At 38.0% G+C, this 27,951-nt stretch overlaps 4 protein-coding genes across 4 annotated transcripts; all 4 read left to right on the top strand.

Moving 5' to 3' along the window:
• Window positions 1-6: 6 nt before the first annotated feature.
• Window positions 7-5,324, top strand: LOC145238077 (melatonin receptor type 1B-B-like). The gene is made up of 6 exons (XM_080101129.1): window positions 7-1,278; window positions 2,680-2,970; window positions 3,259-3,407; window positions 3,691-3,832; window positions 3,903-4,005; window positions 4,398-5,324. Exons 2-6 carry the CDS (start codon window positions 2,724-2,726, stop codon window positions 4,543-4,545), a joined length of 789 nt encoding a protein of 262 aa, XP_079957255.1. The 5' UTR covers window positions 7-1,278; window positions 2,680-2,723; the 3' UTR covers window positions 4,546-5,324.
• A 4,110-nt stretch (window positions 5,325-9,434) lies between these two features.
• LOC145239103 (neuropeptide Y receptor type 1-like) lies at window positions 9,435-12,423 on the top strand. The gene is made up of 6 exons (XM_080102385.1): window positions 9,435-10,023; window positions 10,393-10,683; window positions 10,971-11,119; window positions 11,496-11,637; window positions 11,706-11,808; window positions 12,189-12,423. Exons 1-6 carry the CDS (start codon window positions 9,435-9,437, stop codon window positions 12,334-12,336), a joined length of 1,422 nt encoding a protein of 473 aa, XP_079958511.1. The 3' UTR covers window positions 12,337-12,423.
• A 1,746-nt stretch (window positions 12,424-14,169) lies between these two features.
• On the top strand, window positions 14,170-17,619 carry LOC145238455 (uncharacterized). Its single transcript, XM_080101644.1, has 6 exons — window positions 14,170-15,042; window positions 15,430-15,720; window positions 16,026-16,174; window positions 16,537-16,678; window positions 16,748-16,850; window positions 17,251-17,619. Exons 1-6 carry the CDS (start codon window positions 14,679-14,681, stop codon window positions 17,396-17,398), a joined length of 1,197 nt encoding a protein of 398 aa, XP_079957770.1. The 5' UTR covers window positions 14,170-14,678; the 3' UTR covers window positions 17,399-17,619.
• Window positions 17,620-22,810: 5,191 nt separating this feature from the next.
• LOC145238690 (melatonin receptor type 1B-B-like) lies at window positions 22,811-25,187 on the top strand. The gene is made up of 5 exons (XM_080101933.1): window positions 22,811-23,098; window positions 23,392-23,540; window positions 23,882-24,023; window positions 24,091-24,193; window positions 24,537-25,187. The coding sequence occupies exons 1-5, from the start codon at window positions 22,852-22,854 to the stop codon at window positions 24,682-24,684; spliced, it is 789 nt and encodes a 262-aa protein (XP_079958059.1). The 5' UTR covers window positions 22,811-22,851; the 3' UTR covers window positions 24,685-25,187.
• The last annotated feature ends 2,764 nt before the right edge of the window (window positions 25,188-27,951 follow it).

Raw genomic sequence — 27,951 nt, 5'->3', positions numbered from 1 at the left:
GCCATTTAACCGCAGGGCCTGGTGTACCCTTCGTAATTCGGTTTGGAGCATTCCGGGTTCTGTGGTCAACCTTCGGGCCTGATCTGTCAGCGATTTCACCACAGCTCTCTTGTGGTGTAGAGGATGGTGAGACGTGAAATGCAAGTAGCGCCTGGTGCTCGTTGGTTTGTGGTACACTTGCGTGGAAAGTCTCCCGTCTGTTGCCTGTAATACGAAGGGTACACCAGGCCCTGCGGTTAAATGGCTACCCGAACTGGATCCTCCGTGACCGAAAAACCACGGGTGCTCGGAAAAAGGTTCAGTCCAAAGAGCGTACATTTGTTACCTTGCCATACATTCCTAGGTTAACAGACGTAATACGTCGCATGTTAATCGACTTTGGGGTCTCAGTAGGGATTAAACCAGTCAACACCCTACGTCAGATGCTGTCGCACCCCAAAGATCCCATTGATACAAACGCAGCAAGGGGTGTGGTGTACGCGATCCCATGTCAACAGTGCAAGGAGATTTACATTGGCGAAACGGGAAGATCTCTGAATACGCGCCGTAAAGAACACGAGAGGGATGTAGCCAAAAAAGATGCTAAAAAATCGGCATTAGCACAACATGCTACTACCCTCGCTCACACCATAAACTTCTCTGCTGCCCAGGTGTTAGCTAGAGAAACCGATTTTCACAAGCGAGGTTTCCTGGAGTCGTGGAACATACATTCTCACACCAACACGATGAACGTTAAAACGGACGTTCTAATGCCGATAACTTATCGGTCGCTTTTGCACCATTGAGCCAGGTGTTATCACACGACCATTGGTGCGCACTGCGTTATTTCTATCGCCTTTTTTGTGTGTGTTTCGCCGCCCTTTTCGCTTTATAATAACTTGTGTTTGCAATGTATGTCATTACCCTGATGAAGGTGTTTCGTATGGGACATCGAAACGTTGGCATATTACAATAAAAAACTGCCGGAAGAGCTAAAAATTCTGTTAATACGTTATGCCTGGCAGCAACAGTGTATTCATGATCATGTTATGTATAACATCGGATATGCTGCTATGCTAGATAACTTTTTTAACATCACGGTGGTTGCGATGCAGTGCCACGGCTGGTCTTTTAAATCAGAAATTTTATGTTCGTGGCAGAAGTAATGGCACGGTATAACTATTTAAGCACAGCGCTAAGATTTTTTCAGTAATTCTTGTAAAATAGATTCACAACATGAAATCACATTGGCAGCAAGACATGAGTGTTTTTCAGCCAAAAATGATTGACAAACAACAGGCAAGTTGGTTAGATGTCTGAATGTATCAGTGTGAATACAGAAAAGAAACTACACTTATGAAGGAAAAACTAAGAAGATTAGACAACGTTTTTTACGTGTATATAACCATGAGGGTTCAGGTTCAAAATGTTTTTAGCAACGACCTTTACTTTCATTATTTTTAAAAAATATAACAAAGATTGCAACGAAAGCAAGATCAGTTGGTCAAGTTGTTTATTACATTCGTATTTCGTTTTTTCAATTAAAAGTTTCTTATCTAAATGTAGAAAAGAGTTTATTGAAACTTTCAAGAGTGTTCCTTTGGGTGATCGCGGAACTCTTATTTACGTTTTAGAAAAAGTTAAAAAAAACTTCTCCATTTTAAGATTGCATTTTAGACCTTGCGTGGAAAACTTATCTGAACTCGCAATGGCATTGCAAAACACAAGTAGTACGAACTTCTCAAATTACGACGACACCTGGGTTATGATTAACTCAAATGACGGCGGGGCCAATGTATTAGTTATCCGAGAGTCGTTAAGTTCTTACGAACTTGAAAAAATGTTGACCATCTCAAACAACAATTTCTCACTAACAACTGGCAACGTTGGGAAAACTAAAAGCAACATCAGCAATGAGAACGTTTTAACCAACATTTTGTGTGGTTTTCTCGCATCTGCTCCGATAAGGCCTACAGCGCATGCGCGAACACACCACTGCGCGTATGCGCAGAATGCAGCAAGACAGGAGCGGGATTTTTCGTATTTTTCGTCGTCCTGCTCGGTCTGGCCTGTGTGTTCAGCAACGTACTTGTAATGGTGGTGTTAAAGAAACTCGGGCTCCGTCAAAGTTTTGACAAGATGAAATTCTCTTTGGCTGTCGCCGATTTTCTCACAAGTAAAAACATTTGGGGATATTATTGAAAAGTACAAAATTGAGCTCTATGTAAGACCAATCTATCGAAGTCCTTACGTAGGCAGCATGCAAGAAGTTCGATTTTCAAAGACGTACATCTGTAACTTTGTTCATATTTCTAACCTACGTTTGTGGGCGTGGCCAAATGCTTGGCTGGCAGACATGGTTCAGCATAACGTCCCTTGCAAGCCTGCCAACCTGTGATTTTATACGAATCAGTCCTTACTGTGGGCAAACTTGAACGCTACTTTTCCGAGTAAAGAATTGGTAAAAGGTTATGCTCCAAAGGCAGCCATACAACATCAGTGAAAAATAATTTATCTTGCAAGATACGCTATTATCCTGATAAGACGTTTTATATGTGATGTCAAAATCTGGATAGTTTGTAATAAAAACTGCTGGAAGAGCAATACTCGTTTGTACATTATGCCTGGCAGCATTTATTTATCAATTAAAATGTTTCTCATTCCTTGGTGCGTTAAAATTTAGTCATGTATGTTTTTCAGGCGTCCAACTCCTGGTGGTTGCAATCTACAGCTTTAGTTGGACGATGAACGTTTCGTCGACGGAATTGGATCAGCGCCAACTTTCACTGCGAGGATCGGCTCAAGCGACTGTGGGAGGAATCTTTCTCCTTCTTACATTCACCTGCTCTTTGTACCACCTAGTGTTCATGGGTGCGCAGCGCTTGTACGCCATCAAATGGCCACTCTCGTACCGGATGCAAAGCGATTTTCACGTCAACGTCGGCTTGGCCGTGGTTTGGGCTTTGGCTGTCGTGTCCAGCACCGTACCAGGTATGACATGCATCAAATGTTGAAAATAACTAAGTTTTACAATGAAACTTAAAATCACTGGAGAAGTAAAGAGTTTGTCCGCATGTTGTTGAACATTATGCCAATGTTTATGTACATATTTTGTCAAGCAACACAAACTTACAAAAAATGTCTAATTCGTTTTCCATTGAATATTTCCAAAACTTACTAAAAACATACTCATATAAAACAAAATTGCTAAAATTTGAAATAAAATTCGTCGAAACAACAACAATATATTTTATTGTGACAAATCAACATGATTTTCAGCCTGGTTTCCTGATTCGATGGTGTACACTTATCAGCACACGACATTCCTATTCTTCTTCACTGAGAAGAAAATACAAAATCGAGACGGAAACCACAATGCTCTCGTTGCTATGCTCATTGTTTTCTACGTCATTCCATACGTAATAATGGTAAGTTTATGACACGAAGTGATTCACAAACATAATTTATCAAACTGCAAAGTTTCCTTTAACTCAAATTGCAAAATCATCGAGTTCGTGGAGATAAACGAAAGTTTGAGTTGAACTAAAAGTTGCTATTAAACAGAATTTGTTATTAACCGCAATCGCATGTATCAGCTTTTTCCTAACGTTTACATTCATAGACATTTTCCAAAACAAACGTTCAAGAATTTTACAATGAAAATAGGAGGTCAAAATTTAAGGTCATCACAGCCTTGTTACGTCACAACAGAGTCTCGCTTGTGTCGCAACCATCATCGTGGTTCACATCAACCAGAAGAAGTCCAACCAACTTCGGCAGAAGACAGATAAAAGAGAAGTTCGCATGTTCGTGACAGTGATCCTTATGCAGATTGGCTTCACTCTCACCATTGGTAAGTTAAACTACTTTACGATTGGAGCTTTTTGAAACAATTCAGTTTACATTCAAATCTTCCTTTCCAGTTCCACTGATCGTTGTGCCAGTTCTGTTCTTCGGGAAGTCCTTAACATGCGACACGGCTTCACTTCCCTTCCTGGTGTGTTTCTATCTCAGCATGTCGAACAGGTGAATATACGCTACGCTCATTGGATAATAAGATGTAGTGATAATCAGGTGAACTCATAAAAACTTGAACTAATCCAAGTTGCAATTCTGTTATATTATTTGTATACAAATATATTGGTATACCCACAACAACAAACTACTTAACCAACTTGACAACCCTTACATATAATATTCAATAATGTTTCTGCCGCACGACATGGTTAACAGCTTGTGACATCATCAGTGACGCAATAAAATCTTACATCAAGCATGTAGACGTTTATACAGATTACGTTGTGATGTGACGTCACAGCGAATTAATTGTCACGTCACAGTGAAGGTTTTCCGCAAGTTTACAATCCAGTTTAGTAACAAAGTCAGATAAAGACAACAACATCTTATTTTTCTTCCAGTTTAGTGAACGTGGTCGTTTACAGTTTCCGCGACAAAAACTTCACCAAATCAGCTCGAGATCTTCTCACAGCTTCTCGTCTCTGCAAGAACGACAAACCTACAAAATCCCCTGCTGCAAGCAAAGCAACAAACTCTACATCGGTGTGAGGGAACCACTCAACTCAAATCAACTCAATTGTAATTAAAGAGTCCACTCAACTCAACTCAAGTGTAATTGAAGGGACCACTTAACTGAATAGCGCGATCCAATCTGGTTTCAGTTTTCACAGCAATGTTACTACATAAAGCAGCAGAATGTTTCGACGGGCAGGGAATATAAACTCTTTTATAAACAAAGTGAACTGTTTGAACCAGACTTAGCGCAATGTAACAGAGATAAGGAACGACCAAAGGCAGTCTATATGAAACTAGTGTAGTAGTTTTTTTATTGGTTGAATATATGCGATGATTTGTAATATTGTATTGTATGTTGATTATCAAAAATCGTACTCTATGTTGAAAAGATTTACAAAACACCATGTTTTTAAAAACAGTAAAATCTTCCTCGGTAAATCCTCCCGTATATTCGTCAGTATAAATTTAAAATCTGTTTGTTATTTGTCTACAGTTAGCAATAGGACATAGGGTCATATCCCGGTAAAGTTATACCTATCCACCCTTATTAGTTGATGCGAGTTTATCGACAAATCATTGTACTTTATTTGCCCTGCAATTGTACTAACAGTTTTTCCACCCACTACAATTAGTGGCCAGAGCATTCGAGTTTTTCTGTATATTAACTTTTCCGCATCATAACAACATCATCCGCACTCAGTGATTGCTCATCTTTAAACTACATACGACATAATGAGTAACATAAACCACTTTAAGGCATATTTGTCCTCGTTGTTTTCACCGGCGCTATATAATAAAACCGGAACCAACAATTGTTTTACTTTGATGTGATGATAGTGCGCAGGATAAAGCATGTTCGAGGAACGTCTGTTATGTAATAATCAAGTATTGCCCAAGTTTGTAACTTTACAAAATCTTGTGTTGTCAAAAACGGTTAAGCTACATCGATTGTGGTAATTATTAAGGAATATTAAATATATGCGGATTACAGCAATTGACTCATAAAAGACATTTAGATAGTTAAACATAATACTGTGTGTGAATAACAATGACTGTATGCAGACAAAAGCATTGGAAATCCATGCAAAAATAGAGTTTTTAAATGATCTTGTGAAGCGAAAGTTAGGTTTAGGTTTTCAACGGTAACATTAACAACTATGGAACAAAGGCACTTAATCAATGGTAAATTTAATAGGAAAAATATAAAAGTTGGTATGCTTAGTTATTATGTTTTTTTTATAATTGTAGAGGCCCCTCCCCGCCTCAACATGTGACGACCGACCGATAAAAAAAATATAACGTCGCCTCCAGTTGTAACATAAAAAAACAAAGCTCGCAAAAACATCGCAGCTTGCAGTGAGTGGTGGCAAGCATCAGTCAACTCGTATGTCTTCTTTACCGTAGGCGGGTAAAGCTGTTTTGAACTATAGTTATATATACAACAACTGCATTAAATGTATGCACGCAATTAGTTAGCTATGTATACAAAATTTAGTGGGGAAGGTTAGGTTTTAAGTCTGAAAAATACATTTCCAAAATATTTTTCAGATATTAAATCAAAGTTAAATTATCTTTGAAAACATAATGGCTTTACCAAATGGAAGCGCTTCAAAATTTTCTCAGCGTAACAAGTTATTATTACGTAATGGCGGTTAGAGAACTATTCTACTATTACCAGGATGATTCAAATCAGTGGCCAGCTGGAGTCGGCTACGATAACTTGCCAATACTGGAGTTTAACGCAGAAACATTAAGTAACATCAGCACTCGAAACGTTTCAACCAATATATCAGGCCAAGTCAACAATACGAGCTTTGAAATCAACACAACAAGCAGTTTAACTAAGGGATTCAACTTTTCTGAAGGAATTAACTTTTCTGGAGGATTCAACAGCACTTTTAACAAAACTATACTGTATCGGTTCAGAAATTTCACAACTTCAAAATTGTGTGGTTTTCGCGCCTTTTGCTCCAATAAGGCTTACAGCGCATGCGCAAACACACCACTGTGCGCATGCGCAGAATGCAGCAAGACAGGAGCGGGATTTTTCGTATTTTTCGTCGTCCTACTCGGTCTGGCCTGTGTGTTCGGCAACGTACTTGTAATGGCGGTGTTAAAGAAACTCGGGCTCCGTCAAAGTTTCAACAAGATGAAGTTCTCTTTGGCTGTCGCCGATTTTCTCACTGGTTAGTGAAATAGTTAAGGATGATGTTAGTTCGGTTGTATCGCTAATACAGCATTAAACTATTTTCTTAGACACAAAACCACGAACTGTTTTGACAGAATATATTTTTATCAATGCAATAACAAGTCCTCTTTTCTGTAAAGTATTTTCGGTGTTCCTTTGTCTGATGTCACATTCGTCACTCGTAACCATGGCAACACCGTCCGTGCGCCAGACCAAGCACTCGTACACAAACAACATACGACCCGATGAGTCACATGAACTAGTTGAGCGTTTGTAAACACGTTGATGTCCGGATACGGAGTTTAGAAGTATCAGGCGCCCTGACATTATAAGTTATTTTTTAAGAGGGAAAAGAGTTTTCTATTGATGATTTATTGAGTTTTTACGTCGAAATGTAATTATTTGATGACTTGTAGGCAAAATCAGCTTTGGCAAAACGTTGAGTAAATTATTTGTGGAAAAGATTGGAAGTGAAATTATAGGACAAACGATATGTTATCAGCGCTAAATTGTTAGAAATAGTTACGGTTGGCAAGAAATCTTGGAAGAAATTGAACACATACTAAATCCCTTTTTTTCTCAATTCAGTTTTGAAATCAACATAAAACTGGCAATACAACTTCAAGTAAATTTGACATGGATTTGTCACAAATAAACGCCACGTATTTTTTAAGTATATTTGTAGGGACGCCCCACTTGATAACCACTGATAGAATAGATGAAAAATACTTCATACCGAAAGAATGGTCGGGTTTAGAAAACCTTGGCACCAAATATAACAACAGTCCTACTAATTTTAATCGATTTAACGCCACTGGACCGAGTTTGCGTCTCATCCTTGTTTCAAAATTATGTGGTTTTCCCGCCTTTTGCTCCAACAAGGCCTACAGCGCATGCGCGAACACACCATTGTGCGCATGCGCAGAATGCAGCAAGACAGGAGCGGGATTTTTCGTATTTTTCGTCGTCCTGCTCGGTCTGGCCTGTGTGTTCGGCAACGTACTTGTAATGGTGGTGTTAAAGAAACTCGGGCTCCGTCAAAGTTTCAACAAGATGAAGTTCTCTTTGGCTGTCGTCGATTTTCTAACAGGTAAAGATATTTTTTATACTATTGATATCCCAGTAATAATTTGTAACGATAACTACGGTCCATCTGGCCATCTTACTGGATACATGCACAAGCAACATGCGCAAAAGGCAGTGGTAAATGTAATTCGAAATGTACACTTTCGTTGTTCAGTCTTTTATGCAGGGTTACCTAAAAACATCTGTTGCGCTTATTGGGTGCTGCGTGTTTCCGGACTATGACGTAACTTGTAATTTATTAAACCACAAAAAATTCTTATTCACAAATTTTTCCAAATAATACAACAAAATGCAAAAACTTTAGTGTATATTTAGGCTTTAAACCTCACAAAACATGGGATCCATGCGAACTTACACAAAAAAATACACATCAGAATAAGCAAAATTTCGTACAACAAATCAAAGTCTGTTTTCGAAACAAATTGTACGTAAATTACTAAACTATGCCTGACTTCACCATCGCTCTACGTTATCAGTCTATTCTCTTAGAAACAAGTAAAGAACGCAATGTTGAATGTGTCTGAGCCAAAACCGACACAAGGAAATACTTCGACAGAATTTTGCAGCCAACCAAAGCTTCGGTGCATCCCTGAACAAATTTTTCTTTATAACTTTTTTGAACAGTATTTCTTAACCGCGGCTCTCAGGGCCGCATACGGCTCCCAACAACTTATTTTGTGGCTCGCACCAGACCGCAGAAAACCACTAAAGATTGCTATTTTAGATTTCAAAGTAAAAATCTTTAGTGATTTTGCAGCTCCTTATACACTTAAAAAACTACCATTTGACCTCGACACTGAAATATTGAGAACTACTGTCTTAGAACATGACACGTTTTCATTCATCAACATTTTTTGGTAAAATATGCTAAATTTAAGTTAAATTTGGGACAATGATATACCAAATGAGGGAAGGAGGCTATTACCCCTTCGTACTGGCGCACATGTTCGTACGGATCTTAGGTTTTCTACTTTAAACATACCGAAACATGATCGTGACATCGGATATGTTGTTATGCTGCAAAACTTGCTTAATATGACGATTATTGCGATGCAGTTTTGCAATGGTTGGTCTTAACAGAAATTCTATGTTCGTGACAGAAGTAATGGCACGGTTTAGTATTTAGGCACAGCGCTAAGATCAGGCACTTTTTTAGTGATTCTTGTAAAATTGATTCCACACATGAAAGTACATTGGCAGCAAGACATGTGTGTTTTTCAGCCAAAAATGATGGACAGATAACAGACAAGTTGGTAAGAATTCTGAATGTATCAGTGTGAATATAGAAACAAACTAAAGTTAAAAAGGAAACACGAAGAAGATTAGACAACGTTTCTTACGTGTATATAACCAGGAGGGTTCAGCTTTCAAATGTTTTTTACTGAACGTTTTAACTTCCCACTTAGCAACAACCTTTACATTCATTATTGCAACGAAAGCAAGATCAGTTGGAAGTTTATATTTTACATTCTTTTTTAGCTTTTTTGATTATACGTTAAGTTTCTTATTTAAATGTAAAAAAGAACAGGGTTTACTTGTGTAGCAAAAGTGTTCCTTTGGGTGATCGCGGAACTCTCATTTAAGCATAAGTTAAAAAAACTTCTTCATTTTAAGAATACATTGGGTAAAAAACTTATCTAAACTCGCAATGGCATTGCAAAACACAAGTAGTACGAACTCCTCAAACTACGATGACGCCTCGGTTATAATTGAATCAAGTGGCGGCGGGGCCTATGTATTAGTTATCCGAGAGTCGTTAAGTCGTTACGAGGTTCTAAAATATTTGAGACAGCTCTTAACAAGCAATACCTCTCCAACAACTGGCAACGTAGGGGAAACATTAAGCAATATCAGCATTGAGAATGTTTCAACCAATATATCAGGCCAAGACTACAATACGCGCTTTGGAATCAACACAACAAGCGACTTTTCTGATGGATTCAACAACACTATCAACAAAACTTGGCTGTATTGGTTCCGAAATTTTACATCAAAGTTGTGTGGTTTTCCCGCTTTTTGCTCCAACAAGGCCTACAGCGCATGTGCGAACACACCACTGTGCGCATGTGCTGAATGCAGCAAGACAGGAGCGGGATTTTTCGTATTTTTCGTCGTCCTGCTCGGTCTGGCCTGTGTGTTCGGCAACGTACTTGTAATGGTGGTGTTAAAGAAACTCGGGCTCCGTCAAAGTTTCGACAAGATGAAATTCTCTTTGGCTATCGCTGATTTTCTCACTGGTAAACACATTTGGGGATATTATTGAAAAGTACAAAATTGAGCTCTATGTAAGACCAATCTATCGAAGTCCTTACGTAGGCAGCATGTAAAAAGTTCGATGTTCACAGACATACATCTGTAACTTGGTTCATTGTTCTTACCTATACGTTTGTGAGCGTGGCCAAATGCTTGACTGACAGACTTGGTGCAGCATAATGTCCCTTGTAGACCTGTCAACCTGTGATTTTATAAGAATCAGTCCCTACATGTCCGATCTAAGTAGTAAACAGTTAGTAAAAGGTAATGCTCCAAAGACAGCCATGCAACATCAGTTAAACCGTTTGCATTTTTTGGTGCTTCAAGTCCGGATTTGTTCATATGTTTTTCAGGCGTCCAACTTCTGGTGGTTCCAATCTACAACTTCAGTCGGACGATGAACGTTACCTCGATGGAATTAGATCAGCGTCAACTTTCACTGCGAGGATCAGCTCAAGCGACTGTGGGAGGAATCTTTCTCCTTCTTACATTCACCTGCTCTTTGTACCACCTAGTGTTCATGGGTACACAGCGCTTGTACGCCATCAAGTGGCCAATCTCATACCGGACGCGAAGTGATTTTCACGTCTACGTCGGTTTGGCTGTGGTTTGGGCTTTGGCTGTCGTGTCTAGCACCGTACCAGGTATGAAACTGCTTTAAATGTTGAAAATAACTAAGTTCTCCAATGAAACTAGAAATCACTAAAGAGAAGTTAAAAGTTTATACGCATATTGATGAATGCCAATGTGTATGCACATATTTTGTCAAGCAAGAAAAATTTACAAACATTATCTAACTTGTTTTCAAATGGGTATTTCTAAAACACACTGAACACTCCCTCAGATAAAAACAAAATTGCCAAAATTTTGAATTAGATTTGTCGAAACAACAACAAGATATTTTATTGTGACAAATCAACATGATTTTCAGCCTGGTTTCCTGATTCGATGGTGTACACGTATCAGCACACGACATTCCTGTTCTTCTTCACTGAGAAGAAAATACAAAATCGAGACGGAAGCCACAATGCTCTCGTTGCTATGCTCATTGTTTTCTACGTCATTCCCTACGTCATAATGGTAATGTGTGAAAAGTTTATTACAAGCATTGAGTCTCAAACATGACTTATCGAACTGTAGTTTTTCCTTTAACTCAAGTTGCAAAAATCATTGACCTTTAAGTGATGGACGAAAGTTTGAGTTGAACTAAAATTGCAATTAAACAGATTTTGTTATTAACCGGAATTAGCTTTTTCCTAACGTTTACGTTAATAAACACTTGCCAAAACAGAATTTCAAGAATTTCACAATGACAATTAGAGGTCAAAATTCAAGGTCATGCACGTCAATATTAAATAGCTTTCACTTTTATCAATACTAAGAAAATTAGAGGTCAAATTTCAAGGTCATATACGTCACAGTCTTGTTACGTCATAATCTTACTACGTCATCACAGAGCCTCGCTTGTGTCGCAACCATCATTGTGGTTCACATCAACCAGCAGACATCCAACCAACTTCGGCAGAAGACAGATAAAAGAGAAGTTCGCATGTTCGTGACAGTGATCCTTATGCAGATTGGCTTCACTCTCACCATTGGTAAGTTGAAGTACTTTACGATCGGAGCTTTTCAGACAATTCACTTTACACTCAAATCTTCCTTCCAGTTCCACTGATCGTTGTGCAAGTTCTGTTCTTCGGGAAGTCCTTAACGTGCGACACGGCTTCACTCCCCTTCATGCTGTGTTTCTATCTCAGCATGTCGAACAGGTAAACTTACGCTACGCTCATTGGATTATAAGATGTAGTGATAATCAGGTGAACTCATGAAAACTTGAACTAACTCAATTTATCATTTATTACCATCACAGCAAATCACTTAACCAACTTGACGACCCTTTAATAAATTAATACATAATTTTTCTGCCGCAAAACGTGGTTAACAATGTCATGCAATTAGCAGTAGTTTAATTGACATCATCAGTGACGCAAAAAAATCTTACATCAAGCATGTAGCCGTTTATATAGATTACGTTGTGATGTGACGTCACAGTAAATTAATTGTAACGTCACACTGAATGTTGTCCGCAAGCTTACAAACTATGCTAAAAAAGTCCGATAAAGACAACAACATCTTATTTTTTTTCCAGTTTAGTGAACGTGGTCGTTTACAGTTTCCGCGACAAAAACTTTACCAAATCAGCTCGAGATCTTCTCACAGTTTCTCGTCTCTGCAAGAACGACAAACCTACAAAATCCCCTGCTAGAAGCAAAGCAACAAACTCAACATCGGTGTGAGGGAACCATTCAACTCAAATTAAGCCAATAGGGCGGTTCAATCTGGTTTCTGTTTTCACAGCTAACATATAAAACAGCAGCATTTTCGACGGGCTGGGAGTATAAACTCTGTTACGAACAAAGTGATTTGTTTAAACCAGAATTGGCGCAATGTAACAGAGATAAGAAAAGACCAAACGTTGTTGGCAGTTCATGTAAAAGCGTTTTTTATTTGGTAAATATATGCGATGATTTGTAATAATGTATTGTACGTCGAGATTCTTTATAACACACCAACTTTTTTAAAACCCGTTAAATGTTTGTCCCAAATTCGTATTGTCTTACAAACACAGTGTTTTTTCATACCTGAATAATATACTTTAAAAAAATGCTCTATTCATGTAATATTTCTGTAAGTTTCAACATTATGTTTTCAATGACAATCAACACTTGCTTCTTGCTAAGTGCTATATTTAAGCATATCGGTTTGCTTAAAGTATGCCCAAACCCTTGTTATCACTTTTTTATTCCGCATTATTGCAACACCACCCATGTACCGTAATTGTTCACATTCAAAGTAAATGCCACCTCATGAGTCATTTTAACTCTATATAGTTTAAATTACGATGTTATACGCATTAAACTTGAATTACCGTTGAACTTTTAAATAACTTTGAGCGGCAAACGAAACAAGGATATATTCAGAATTTTTAGCCAACCGAAAATTGCTACATCACTAATAAATGACTCAACATATTGCATTTAGTTTAAATACGAGTCGCTGCATGGGCGGTGTTGTAATAATGCGGAAGCAATTAATAAAAGCAAAAGTGTTCAAGCATGCTTGTGTAATCCAATATGTTAGAACATTGGCACTAAAAAATAATGAATTGTATTTTGCCTAACCGAAAATTAGTGCATTATTAATTGACTATTATTATCGTATTCACACAAATCAATGAGTGTAACATTTGTGAAAAATTTATTCATTAACGTTACCACCTGCTTTTGATTTTACTTTCTCTCTGTACTAATTGTAAATTCGTGTGGTTTTAGCTGTTTTACCGAAAATACCGAAAAAGAATCGAAAGGTCGTACACGTTATAACAAACTATAATGGGTTGTTTACATCGCATCGAAAATGTAATGATGCAATACCGGATGTCCCGATGATTTTGAACGAAAATTTTATGTTCGTGACCGGAGTAATAGCGCGGTTATAAAGTTCAGCGCAAAGACCTTGCACAACACCAGTGATAGAAATACAGTAAAGTCTCGATATAAGGCTCATCGAAATCAAGACATGCTATCATATCGTGCTACGTTAGATTGTTAAAAACTCTTTTTGATGCAAAACGGTAGACAAATTGTTACATTTCTGGATCATCAGTGTAAATAGAGAAACAAACTTACAAATTTGGAGGAAGGCTAGGCAAGGTTTAGCATGTAATCTTAACAAAATCGAAATTGTAGAAGCAAAAACTGTTTATATGTATTAGGTTGGGAAGGTTTTGAGATTTAAGCTATAAATTTTCCACTACATAACGGCCTTTTCATGCATTATATAATATATATTTACCTCAGAGATTTCAACGAAAGCACATGGGTCGGTCAAGTTTATTTATTACATTCTTATTTAGATTCTTTTCTGCTATCAAATGGGAAAAAAAGAGCGAAAATTTAGACCCAATTTAGGTGTTTGCTAAAACCTTACCTAGGATTTAATTTCTTACAAAACAAACTTCTTTATTTCAAATTTACATTCCAGATCTTGATATAAAAATAAAATTACAATGGCAATGCACAACACAAGCGCTCGGAACTTCACGGAAATTATTTTGGAACCAGAATTAACCTACATAACGACTGACCGGGAGGAACGATACCTAGAGGTACCGATCCCTGAATGGATTGGGGATTACTACACGGACTTACCAACACTCAGTTTCAATGGAGAAACAATAAGCAACATCAGCAATGAGAACGTTTCAACCAATATATCAGGCCAAGACTACATTATCTTCGAACCAGAATTAACCTACATAACGACTGACCGGGAGGAACGATACCTAGAGGTACCGATCCCTGAATGGATTGGGGATTACTACACGGACTTACCAACACTCAGTTTCAATGGAGAAACAATAAGCAACATCAGCAATGAGAACGTTTCAACCAATATATCAGGCCAAGACTACATTATCTTCGAACCAGAATTAACCTACATAACGACTGACCGGGAGGAACGATACCTAGAGGTACCGATCCCTGAATGGATTGGGGATTACTACACGGACTTGCCAACAGTCAGTTTCAATGGAGAAACAGTAAGCAACATCAGCATTGAGAACGTTTCAACCAATATGTCAGCAGGTCAATACTACAATACGCGCTTTGGAATCAACACAACAAGCGACTTTACTGATGGATTCAACAGCACTTTTAACAAAACTAAGCTGTATCGGTTCCGAAATTTCACATCTTCAAAGTTGTGCGGTTTTCCAGCATTTTGCTCCGATAAGGCCTACAGCGCATGCGCAAACACACCACTGTGTGCATGCGCAGAATGCAGCAAGACAGGAGCGGGATTTTTCGTATTTTTCGTCGTCCTGCTCGGTCTGGCCTGTGTGTTCGGCAACGTACTTGTAATGGTGGTTTTAAAGAAACTCGGGCTCCGACGTTTCGACAAGATAAAGTTCTCTTTGGCTATCGCCGATTTTCTCACTGGTAATTACATTTGGGAATATTCTAGGAAAAAGTACAAAATTTAGCTCTATATAATATAATCTATCGATGTCTATACGTATGCAGCATGCGCTAACGAGAAAGAGTTCATTTTTGACAGACATACATGCATAACTAAAATATATTTTTAATCTACGTTTCGACGCATGGAAATGCTTGGCACGACGGCTTGGAATCACTTTAATGTCCCTTGTAGGCCTGTCAACCTGTGATTTTTATCTACATTAGTCGTTATTGCTGGTAAACTTGAACGCTACATGTCCGATCTAAGTAGTAAACAGATAATACCAAAGGCAGCCACGCAACATCAGTTAAACCGTTTGCATTTTTGTTGCTTCAAATCTAAATTTGGTCACTTGTGTTTTGCAGGCATCCAACTCCTGGTGGTTCCAATCTACAACTTTAGTTGGACGATGAACGTTTCGTCGATGGAATTGGATCAGCGCCAACTTTTACTGCGAGGATCAGCTCAAGCGACCGTGGGAGGAATCTTTTTACTTCTCACATTCACCAGCTCTTTGTACCACCTACTGTTCATGGGTGCACAGCGCTTGTACGCCATCAAGTGGCCAATCTCGTACCGGACGCAAAGTAATTATCAGATCTACATCGGCTTGTCTGTGGTTTGGGCTTTGGCTGTCGTGTCCAGCACTGTACCAGGTATGAAACTGCTTTAAATGTTTAAAATAACCAAATTGTCAAATGAAACATGTAATCGCTAGAAAGCAGCAAAGAGTTTGTACGCATATTGATGAAAACTATGCCAATGTGCATTTGCATATTTTGCCAAGCAACGCAAACTTACAAACATTGTCTAATTCGTTTTCAAGCGTAAAAAAATAATTCTTAAAATGACTGAACTTGCCCTCAGATGAAACAAAATTACTTTACAAAATATATTAATAATTAAATTCTTGGAAACAACAACCAGATATTTTATTGTGACAAATCAACATGATTTTCAGCCTGGTTTCCTGATTCGATGGTGTACACGTATCAGCACACGATATTTCTGTTCTTCTTCACTGAGAAGAAAATACAAAATCGAGATGGAAGCCACAATGCTCTCGTTGCTATGCTCATTGTTTTCTACGTCATTCCCTACGTCATAATGGTAACGCGTACAAAATTTTATGACACGAAGTGATTCTCAAACATAATTCATCGAACTGTAGATTTCCTTTAACTCAATTTGCAAAAATCATTGACCTTGCGGATGATAGACGAAAGTTTGAGTTGAACGAGAATTGCAAAAAAAACCTTTGCCAAAACAAAATTTCAAGAATTTCACAATGTAAATTAGAGGTCAAAGTTCAAGGTCACGCACGTCAATATCAAATAGCTTTCACTTTTATAAATATTAAGAAAAATTTCAAAGTCATATACGTCACAATCTTGTTACGTCACAATCTTATTACGTCACAATCTTGTTACGTCACAATCTTATTACGTCACAATCTTATTACGTCACAACAGAGCCTCGCTTGTGTCGCGACTATCATCGTGGTTCACATCAACCAGAAGAAATCCAACCAACTTCAGCAGAAGACAGATAAAAGAGAAGCACGCATGTTCGTGACAGTGATCCTTATGCAGATTGGCTTCACTCTCACCATTGGTAAGTTAAACAACTTCACGATCGAAGCTTATTGAGATAATCCACTTTACATTCAAATCTTCCTTCAAGTTCCACTGATCGTTGTGCAAGTTCTGTTCTTCGGGAAGTCCCTAACATGCGACACGGCTTCACTCCCCTTCATGGTGTGTTTCTACCTGAGCATGTCAAACAGGTGAATATACGCTACGCTCATTGGATTATAAGATGTAGTGATAATCAGGTGAACTCATGAAAATTTGAACTGATCTAAGTTATGATTCTCTTTTATTATATGATTTACTTCCATCACAGCAAATCACTTAACCAACTTGACAAACAAACTTAAATCAATTGATCAATAATGATTTTGCCACAAAATATGTTTAACAGTGTCATGCAGTTGGCAGTAGCTTACGACATCATCAATGACGCAATTAAATATTACATCAGGCATAGAGATCTTTGTAAACGATACGTCGCGATGTGACATCACAGTGAATTAATTGTAACGTCACAGTAAATGTTTTCCGTAAATTTATCTCAGTTACTTCAGTAAGTCAGATAAAGACAACAACATATTATTTTTCTTCCAGTTTAGTGAACGTGGTCGTTTACAGTTTCCGCGACAAAAACTTCACCAAATCAGCTCGAGATCTTGTCACAGTTTCTCGTCTCTGTAAGAACGACAAACCTACAAAAGTCCCTGCTAGAAGCAAAGCAGCGAACTCTACATCGGTGTAAAGGATCGACTCAACTCAACTCAAGTGTAATTAAAGGGACCACTTAACTCAACTTAATTGTGATTAAGTTTTAACATCGCAAAACACGAGATCCAAACCGACGGTTGTTCCACCCTAACAAGCTTCTTCCACGAATTTACTTGATTCTAATAGTAGTAACTAAACTTGACTTTCAACTCTCAATTGTGATTGACTTTAAACGTTTGGATATCGCAAAATATACGCAGCAAATTGTTTTTTATTCTTTGCAAAATGTTTCCGCGTATTTAATGCAGTGAAATCTTTTAACAATGGTCCGTGGCTGAACACTCCAAACGAAGTGAGTTACAAACGAAGTGAGTCGTTTTAACCAAAAGAAATTTAACTTCGATAAGGAAATTTCAACTATCACTGACGGTCGATATGGAAGTACATGTGTTTGTTCATGGGAGACCATGGAACCCCATCAAAAATCGATTACAGTATACACTATATATGTGACCTGTTGGTTCATGTAATTCAACCACAATAAAAACGCTGGCAAACAAGTAGGGTTTCGTTAAAATATATTAAATATCCTTAAGCCTGAAACTGAAACAAGACAATATTTGGGTAGAAATCTTTAGCCCACAAAAACTTGGTGCATTCATCATTTTAACCGTTCTTACAAAGAACAAACTAAACAATGAAGAAAACACATGTCGACCAGTTATGGCTCTGCTTTATAAAATCGTGTGCATTTTAGATGTTTTACTTAAAAAATGTCAGAATCAAAGGACCAGATAATTAACTATACTGGTTGGCATACCCAACATCAGAATTGCTGTGATGCAGTTTCAAAGATTCGGGTATTTTTGAACGGAAACTGTGTGAGTGACAAGAGTAATAACCGCGTAAACTATTAATAGTGCAGCATGAAGATCCCCTATTCCACGGGTCGCCAACTTTTTTATGGCGGGCCTGAAAAAATGACAAATAACATGCGAGGGCAACATAGGTTATAAACAAAGTCAGTCCTAAACTTTGTTCCGCCAAGCGTTTTTGCTGACTAACAAGAGTACAGTCTCATTTAGAATCAGATAGGGCTACTGTCGATTGGTAAAATTGATTTGAAAACTATAAATAGAATCTCTTTCTGCTGACAAAACTCATGTATTTCATCACAATTAACTACAGAAAGGCCTTTGTTCGCGCACAATAACGAAGGCGTTATAACAAACTTTTAGTATTATATGTGATGTAACAAACAGCCTTTGAATGTTGTTACGTGTCCTGCAAAACTGGGTGAACTTAATCCTACATGTTGTTGCTAAAATAATTTTACAGTAAATTAAATTCCAACTGTTAACTCAAGCTTTAGTTTTTCCAAGATATATATTAGATACATTTCGGCCCGGATGAAATGACGTCGCTGGCCAGTGTGATAATCCCCCCTATTTATTTGCAGAGTGAAGATCCCCTAGTGCAGGGGTGGGCAAACTTTTCAGTGCAAGGGCCGCATTCAAAAGTTCTCAATTTTATAGGGCCGCATAGTACATTAACCCAGAACACTAAAAAGAAAAAAAATGTCAGTTTCAAAAACGGTCCGCATTAAAAAAGGTTGCCGACCCCTGCCTAGAGTGTTTGATAAGTAGCGTGTCGCAAACATAAAACGGTTACATTGGTTCAGGTTATTAAAGTTGTGTAGAGAAGAATGGGATAAAAAAATTAACCACAAAAGCATTGTTATTTAATACTGTGGTCGACAGTTTGCAACAGGTCACGAGTTCAAATCCCGGTAAAGTTATACTGATTCAGCCTTATTACTTGATGCGAGTTTATCGACAAACAATTGTACTTTATCTGCCCTGCAATTGCACTAAGAGTTTTTCCACCCACTAACTTACAAATAGTAGTCAGGGCATTCGAGTTTTTTTTCCGCATCATAACAACATCATCCGTAAAGAGCAGTTGCTCATCTTTAAACTACATACGACCTAATGAGTAACATAAACTATTTTGAAACATATTTTTCCTTGCAGTATATAATACAACCACACTAACAATTGTTTTACTGTGATGGGAAATGTTCTTTTGGTGTTTGGCCAGTTTGTTGCGTCATAATGTGACAATGTAGCGCAATATACAACAAATGTGTTTGTTAAAGAACTGCAGACAGTACTTGCTAATAGTACAAGAAGGTTTTTGACTGGCAACCAGTCAAGAAGTATATTACAGGTTCAATTGCCTGATAAAAGGGGGGTGGTTTCAATAAAGATTTCAAAATCTTTTGGTACCTGGATTATAGACAAGGTTTTAAGTCTGAAAAATACATTTCGAAATTATTTTTCAGATATTAACTTAAAGTTAAATTAATTATCATTGAACACATTATGGCTTATACAAATGGAAGCGCTTCAAACTTTTCAGATGGATCGTACGTAACAGGTTTTCATTACGTAATGACGGATCGAGAACTATACTACTATCAGGATGATTCGATTCAGTGGCCAACTGAAACCGGCTACGATAACCTGCCAACACTGGAGTTTGATGCAGAAACAGTCAGCAACATCAACGCTGAAAACGTTTCAACCAATATATCAGGCCAAGACTACAATACGCGCTTTGGAATCAACACAACAAGCAACTTTTCTGATGGATTCAACAGCACTATCAACAAAACTCGGCTGTATCAGTTTAGAAATTTCACAATTTCAAAGTTGTGCGGTTTTCCCGCATTTTGCTCCGATAAGGCCTACAGCGCATGCGCGACCACCCCACTGTGCGCATGCGCAGAATGCAGCAAGACAGGAGCGGGATTTTTCGTATTTTTCGTCGTCCTGCTCGGTCTGGCCTGTGTGTTCGGCAACGTACTTGTAATGGCGGTGTTAAAGAAACTCGGGCTCCGTCAAAGTTTCAACAAGATGAAGTTCTCTTTGGCTGTCGCCGACTTTCTCACTGGTTAGTGAAATAGTTTAGGATGATGTTAGTTCGGTTGTATCGCTAATACAGCATTAAACTATTTTCTTAGACACAAAACCACGAACTGTTTTAACAAATTATATTTTTTCAATGCAATAGCAAGTCCTCTTTTCTGTAAATTATTTTCGGTGTTCCTTGTCTGATGTCACATTCGTCACTCGTAACCATGGCAACACCGTTCTTGCGCCAGAGCAAGTACTCGTACACAAACAACATACGACCCAATGAGTCACACGAACTAGTTGAGCATTTGTAAACACGTTGCTGTCCGGATACAGAGTTTAGAAGTATCAGGCGCCCTGACATGACAAGTTATTCTTTAAGAGAGAAGAAAGATTTTTTGTCGAAGATTTATTGAGTTTCTACGTCGAAATGTAATTATTTGATGACTTGTAGGCAAAATCAGCTTTGGCAAAACGTTGAGTAAATTATTTGTGGAAAAGATTGAAAGTGAAATTATAGGACAAACGATATGTTATGAGCGCTAAATTGTTAGAAATAGTTACGGTTGGCAAGAAATCTTGGAAGAAATTGAACACATACTAAATCCCTTTTTTTCTCAATTCAGTTTTAGAAATCAACATAAAACTGGCAATACAACTTCAAGTAAATTTGACATGAATTTGTCACAAATAAACGCCACGAATTATTTAAGTATGTTTGTAGGAACGCCCCACTTGATAACCACTGACAGATTAGATGAAAAATACTTCATACCGGAAGAATGGCCGGGTTTAGAAAACCTTGGCATCAAATATAACAACAGTCCTACTAATTTTAATCGATTTAACGCCACTGGACCGAGTTTGCATCTCATCCTTGTTTCAAAATTGTGTGGTTTTCCCGCCTTTTGCTCCAACAAGGCCTACAGCGCATGCGCGAACAAACCACTGTGCGCATGCGCAGAATGCAGCAAGACAGGAGCGGGATTTTTCGTATTTTTCGTCGTCCTGCTCGGTCTGGCCTGTGTGTTCGGCAATGTACTTGTACTGGCGGTGTTAAAGAAACTCGGGCTCCGTCAAAGTTTCAACAAGATGAAGTTCTCTATGGCTATCGCCGATTTTCTCACTGGTTAGTGAAATAGTTTAGGATGATGTTAGTTCGGTTGTATCGCTAATACAGCATTAAACTATTTTCTTAGACACAAAACCACGAACTGTTTTGACAAAATATATTTTTTCAATGCAATAGCAAGTCCTCTTTTCTGTAAATTATTTTCGGTGTTCCTTGTCTGATGTCACATTCGTCACTCGTAACCATGGCAACACCGTCCGTGCGCCAGAGCAAGCACTCGTACACAAACAACATACGACCCAATGAGTAACATGAACTAGTTGAGCGTTTGTAAACACGTTGCTGTCCGGATACAGAGTTTCGAAGTATCAGGCGCCCTGATGACAAGTTATTTTTTTACGAGGGAAAAAAGCATTTTTATCGATAATTTATTGAGTTTTTACGTCGAAATGTAATTATTTGATGATTTGTAGGCAAAATCAGTTTTGGCAAAACGTTGAGTAAATTATTTGTGGAAAAGATTGGAAGTGAAATTATAGGACAAACGATATGTTATCAGCGCTAAATTGTTAGAAATAGTTACGGTTGGCAAGAAATCTTGGAAGAAATTGAACACATACTAAATCCTTTTTTCTTCTCAATTCAATTTTAGAAATCAACATAAAACTGGCAATACAACTTCAAGTAAATTTGACATGGATTTGTCACAAATAAATGCCACGAATTTTTTAAGTATGTTTGTAGGAACGCCCCACTTGATAACCACTGACAGATTAGAGGAAAAATACTTCATACCGGAAGAATGGCCGGGTTTAGAAAACCTTGGCATCAAAAATAACAACACTCTGACCAATTTTAATCGATTTAACGCCACTGGACCGAGTTTGCATCTCATCCTTGTTTCAAAATTGTGTGGTTTTCCCGCATTTTGCTCCAAAAAGGCCTACAGCGCATGCGCGAACAAACCAGTGTGCGCATGCGGAGAATGCAGCAAGGCAGGAGCAGGATTTTTTGTATTTTTCGTCGTCCTGTTCGGTCTGGCCTGTGTGTTCAGCAACGTACTTGTAATGGTGGTGTTAAAGAAAGTCGGGCTCCGTCAAAGTTTCGACAAGATGAAATTCTCTTTGGCTGTCGCCGGTTTTCTTACTAGTAAAAACATTTGGGGATTTTATTGGAAAAGTACAAAATTGAGCTCTATATATAAGACCAATCTATCGATGTCCTAACGTAGGCAGCATGCGCTAACGATAAAGAGTTCGATTTTCACAGACATACATCTGTGATTTTTATACGAATCAGTCGTTACTGTGGGTAAACTTGAACGCTACATGGCCGATCTAAGCAGTAAACAGTTAGTAAAAGGTAATGCACCAAAGGCAGCCATGCAACATCAGTTAAACCGTTTGCATCTTTTGGTGCATTACGTCTGAACTTGGCCATGTGTGTTTTTCAGGCGTCCAACTCCTGGTGGTTTCAATCTACAACTTCAGTTGGACGATGAACGTTTCGTCGATGGAATTGGATCATCGTCAACTTTTACTGCGAGGATCAGCTCAAGCGACCGCGGGAGGAATCTTTCTCCTTCTTACGTTCACTAGCTCTTTGTACCACCTAGTGTTTATGGGTGCACAGCGCTTGTACGCCATCAAGTGGCCACTCTCTTACCGGACGCGAAGTGGCTTTCACGTCTACGTCGGTTTGGCTGTGGTTTGGGCTTTGGCTGTTGTGTCCAGCACCGTACCAGGTGTGAAACTGCATCAAATGTTAAAAATAAATAAGTTTCCCAATGAAACCTGAAATCACTAGATAGCAGTACAGAGTTTGTACGCATAACGATGAATATATGCCAATGTTTATGTACATATTTTGTCCGGCAAGATGAATTGTAAACATTGTCTAATTTGTTTTCAAAGGAAGAAGCATTCCTAAAACTGACTGAACACGCCCCCAGATAAAACAAAATTACAAAAATTTTAAATTAAATTCGTCGAAACAACAACAAGATATTTCATTGTGACAAATCAACATGATTTTCAGCCTGGTTTCCTGATTCGATGGTGTACACTTATCAGCACACGATATTTCTGTTTTTCTTCACTGAGAAAAAAATACAAAATCGAGATGGAAGCCACAATGCTCTCGTTGCTATGCTCATTGTTTTCTACGTCATTCCCTACGTCATAATGGTAATGTGTGAAGAGTTTATTACAAGTAATGATTCTCAAACATAATTTATCGAACTGTAGTTTTTCCTTTAACTCAAGTTGCAAAATCACTGACCTTTGGATGATAGAATAAAGTTAAGGTCTTACCAAAAATGCAATTTAACTAATAATGCAATAAAACGGACTAACAGAAATAAACGGAAAACGATCAAAGATTTCACTTTCATAACTAAGAAAATTGGAGGTCTAAGTTTAAGGTCACGCACGTCAAAATTAAATAGATTTTACTTTTATAAATACTAAGAAAATTAGAAGTCAAGGTTCAAGGTCATATGCGTCACAACCTTGTTACGTCATCACAGACCCTCGCCTGTGTCGCAACCATCATCGTGGTTCACATCAACCTGAAGACATCCAACCAACTCCGACAGAAGACAGACAAAAAAGAACTTCGCACGTTCGTGACAGTGATCCTTATGCAGATCGGCTTCACTCTCACCATCGGTAAGATGAACTACTTCACGATCGGAGTTTTGAGGCAATTCACTTTACATTCAAATCTTTCTTTCAGTTCCGCTGATCGTTGTGCAAGTTCTGTTCTTCGGGAAGTCCTTAACATGCGACACGGCTTCACTTCCCTTCATGTTGTGTTTCTACCTCAGCATGTCGAACAGGTAAACTCATGAAAACTTGAACTGATCCGGGTTCTGATTCTCTTTTATTTTATGATTTACTTCCATTACAGCAAATCGCTTAACCAACTTGACAAACAAACCTTAAATAAATTGATCAATAATAATTCTGCCTCAAAACGTGGTTAACTGCGTCATGCAATTGGCAGCTTATATGACATCATCAGTGACGTAATTAAGTACTATACATCAGGCATATAGATCTTTGTAAACGATACGTCGCGATGTGATGACACATTAAATAAATTGTAACGTCACAGTGAAATCACAATCTATGACAAGAACAAAGTCAGATAAAGACAACAACATCTTATTTTTCTTCCAGTTTAGTGAACGTGGTCGTTTACAGTTTCCGCGACAGAAACTTCACCAAATCATCTCGAGATCTTCTCACAGTTTATCGTCTCTGGAAGAAAGACAAACACACAAAATTCCCTGCTAGAAGCAAAGCAACAAACTCAACATCGGTGTGAATGATCCACTCAACTCAACTCAAGTGTAATTAAAGGGAACCACTCAACTCAACTCATGGTCTTAACATTGCAAAACACACATTTAAACTTTGTTGTTTCACACTAACAAGCTGATTTAACGAATTTACGTGAACAATGGAAAATATCTTGGCAACCCAAACCTGGCCAATCAAACGCCGCATTTACATCACATTAAATCGCAAAAAGACAACGTTTGTAAATCTGTTACAATTGTTCGTTTGGGAATTGTTTTGTTTGAATCATTTTTTGTCTCAAAACACAGAAACTGTTTGTTATACCAAAGTTATAAATAGTAACATAACATTTATCTTCCCAAACATTTTCATTCGTATATTTAACCGGGTTTTTACACTGTTTTAAACATTTTTGTGTTTTGTTTTTACTGTTTTATTGTGTAATAAGTTTTTTACAGTCAACATTATCGCTTGAGACATTTACACAATTCGAATGTCTTTTTTGTAACTTTTCGCAAATGCTCAAATAAATATCGGAACAAAATAGATCGGTTGTTTGTACTGTACCTCTACACTTCACCATGAGAAATAGATTTTATAGTTTTCAAAATAGCCGTTCTACGGATGCTGCCTACATAGCATTGTTGTTTGTATTGGGATGTGTGACTTCCGTTTATAACAAGGATTCAACATTTTAAACAAAGGCAGACGAACAGCTAAACAGGGAAGTAAATGCTGTTTAGTGTCTTGTAAGTGATAAAGAAGGGAAATAAGATTTGCAAGTCGTTCAAGCCAAGTCCAAGTTTAAATCAGCCATCCAAGTGTGTAGCAGTGCCGGGTTGTATGGAGTTTTTGGATGCGTTTTCGCAAGTGTTTTGTACATGAAAACGGTTTAAAGAAATGGAAAGTTAGAAAATGATTTGGACAAGACAGGCGTAAATCAGGATTGCCAAACACAAAGCTGAACTGAAAACGTATAAAAATAAAGCGATAACTTTGTCGTTTGAAACGAAAGAGAGTGGGTCCATTACATTGGAACTTGCTACTTAATCGTTTCGGTTTTCTAAACAATCACCATTACTGGTTAATCTTTATCAAATATAAAAAAAACTAAATATTTTAAAGTCAATCAAGACTTTGACCTTATATTTTTTACAACATAGTCTTGTTGACCAACTTGTTGTGTAGCATGCTTAATAACTATAATCTCAACGAACAAAGCATTCCATTGTGAGCTAACAACCAGGTAACAATGACCGCAAATTAAACAAGGCAGTTTGAGTGGCGCCAAATCAGCAGGCAACTACCCAGCTATGTTTAAAGGGGAACCTGCAAATCATGTTTACTGCAAGTTTTCACGCTCAAATAAAGACTTTATTTAAAAAAATTCTTACGAAAACGCCCCATGACAAATTGTAACGTACAGTAAAAATTGTTTCTATAATGCATAATCATGAATTCAAATTTGCATTTCTATTTTTCGCTACAAACCAGAACCAAAGTAAATCGGGCCTGACTTGAAAACTGTTGCTATTCAATCGAGCGTTATGACATCACAACCCCACATAGATTTCTCAAGAAAACCTTCAAACAACATTCACCTTTGCTGTAGACTGTAGACGCTGTACTTTGGCGGTTACCCTTTAAGTGAGAGCCAGATAGACGAAGGCAACTTGATCTTTCCTGTACAAAGCGTTGCAGGGTCGAATGCAAGATGTAGTGAATTTGCCACAAGCTGACCATGCAAGAATGAAAAACTGGTGGGGTTCAATGTTAAAAGCCGTTGCCACTTAAGCAGTTTTGCCAACTATTGAGAAAGCAAGATAAAGTTTAGCCGTGAAAAGAAAGAATAGGTTTATGTTTGCAGTTTTTTCATTTTTGAAGCAAAACAATTGAGTAAGAAATTTTACTGATGTTAAACTCTCAAAGTAAAACAGTAAAGCTATGTTAGAAGCAAATATATGTCTTGAAAGTGTATTTCAGGACTTCACGAGGTTGCAAAGAGAGTTTAAAATGTTGTTAAACTTTAGCAACGCATTTCATATTCTACGCATACATTAATTACAAGTAATTTAAGTATGCTAAGGGCTTGATTAAGCAAGCATTGGTTTGGCTACAAACAAAACAAGCCGTTGTAGGCTCAAGGTTTTTACATAAAAGCCACAAGAGAACAGTTAACAGGCATTAGTGACTTCAATTATCACCTATAAAGTAAATGCGCATTTGCAAAAAGCTTGTTTGGCTTCAAAAACAAAGCCACTATACGTTTAAACTACAGGCATTATGCGTGATTGTATTTCAACAATAGGCATTTGTGACTTGAACTCTAATCTAATAAACGTGCGCTCAGCATTGACCAACAAGAACGAGATAGGTTAGATTGTCTTGCACGAGCAAGTTACAAGAGATTATAACAAGACCAACAACAAGGCGTAGTTCTCCCAGCGGGTTTACATTAAGCCTACCAGAGCGTGAATGCGAAACTGCTGCTTGTTGAGATGCACCAAAATGTCGTGGGATTTGAATTCACGTGGAACGGCCTAGGGTAAACAGGTCAACTTCCCACTAAAAGGTCCAACTCTAAAAACGAGTTAACCGAACCGAAACGCATATCGTCAAATACGGTTTCAACGCCTTCATTGCGCACATGGAGAATTTCTCAACAGACTTTTAATCAACATGTTATGCAGTCTATTGCTTAACGACTGTGAAAAACAATATTCGCGCCAAAGTCACTTAACAACGCACGTATCAACTTATTTCAAGTGCTACCACTAATGCAACCTTTCGAATGCGGGCATTATCACGTGTCTATGACGTCACAAGCGGCCTTGGGCCTAATGTTTACCAGTAAGTCTGCCATCGCACGTGCGGTTAGCGGTGTACGGCCATTTGTTATTCGGTATTTTTTCGCGACTTTCCCGGATGATTCTTGATAATGTTTAAAGCTGTAAGGGCGCGCAGTCGCGCTATAGTGAAAACTGGTTGAGGCTCTGATGCACAGACAGCGTGCAAGCCTGAAATCGGTTGCTTACTGAGCTTTAAATGCAGTCGAGAGTCGAGACGGCACAAAAGCTTGCTTGAATAAATTTAAAACTTTTTTATTGGATCAAGCATATTTTGTACTTTACATGAAGTTAATACTGTGTCAAATACAAGGTGTTGCACTGATAGTGTTATAATACAGTCAAGTTAGATGCTTGTTTGTTCGGTGAAGAAAAACATAGCGTCACAATTGCAAAGTCAAAACAACTGCGCAAATTTTTACGTTGTAGGCCCAAAGTTGGTGTGA

Source organism: Phallusia mammillata, chromosome 7 (assembly GCF_965637545.1).
Source record: "Phallusia mammillata chromosome 7, kaPhaMamm4.hap1.1, whole genome shotgun sequence".
NCBI classification, from domain to species: domain Eukaryota; kingdom Metazoa; phylum Chordata; class Ascidiacea; order Phlebobranchia; family Ascidiidae; genus Phallusia; species Phallusia mammillata.
Note: the sequence above shows the minus strand (reverse complement) of the source record. Positions and strands in the feature narration are given on the sequence as shown.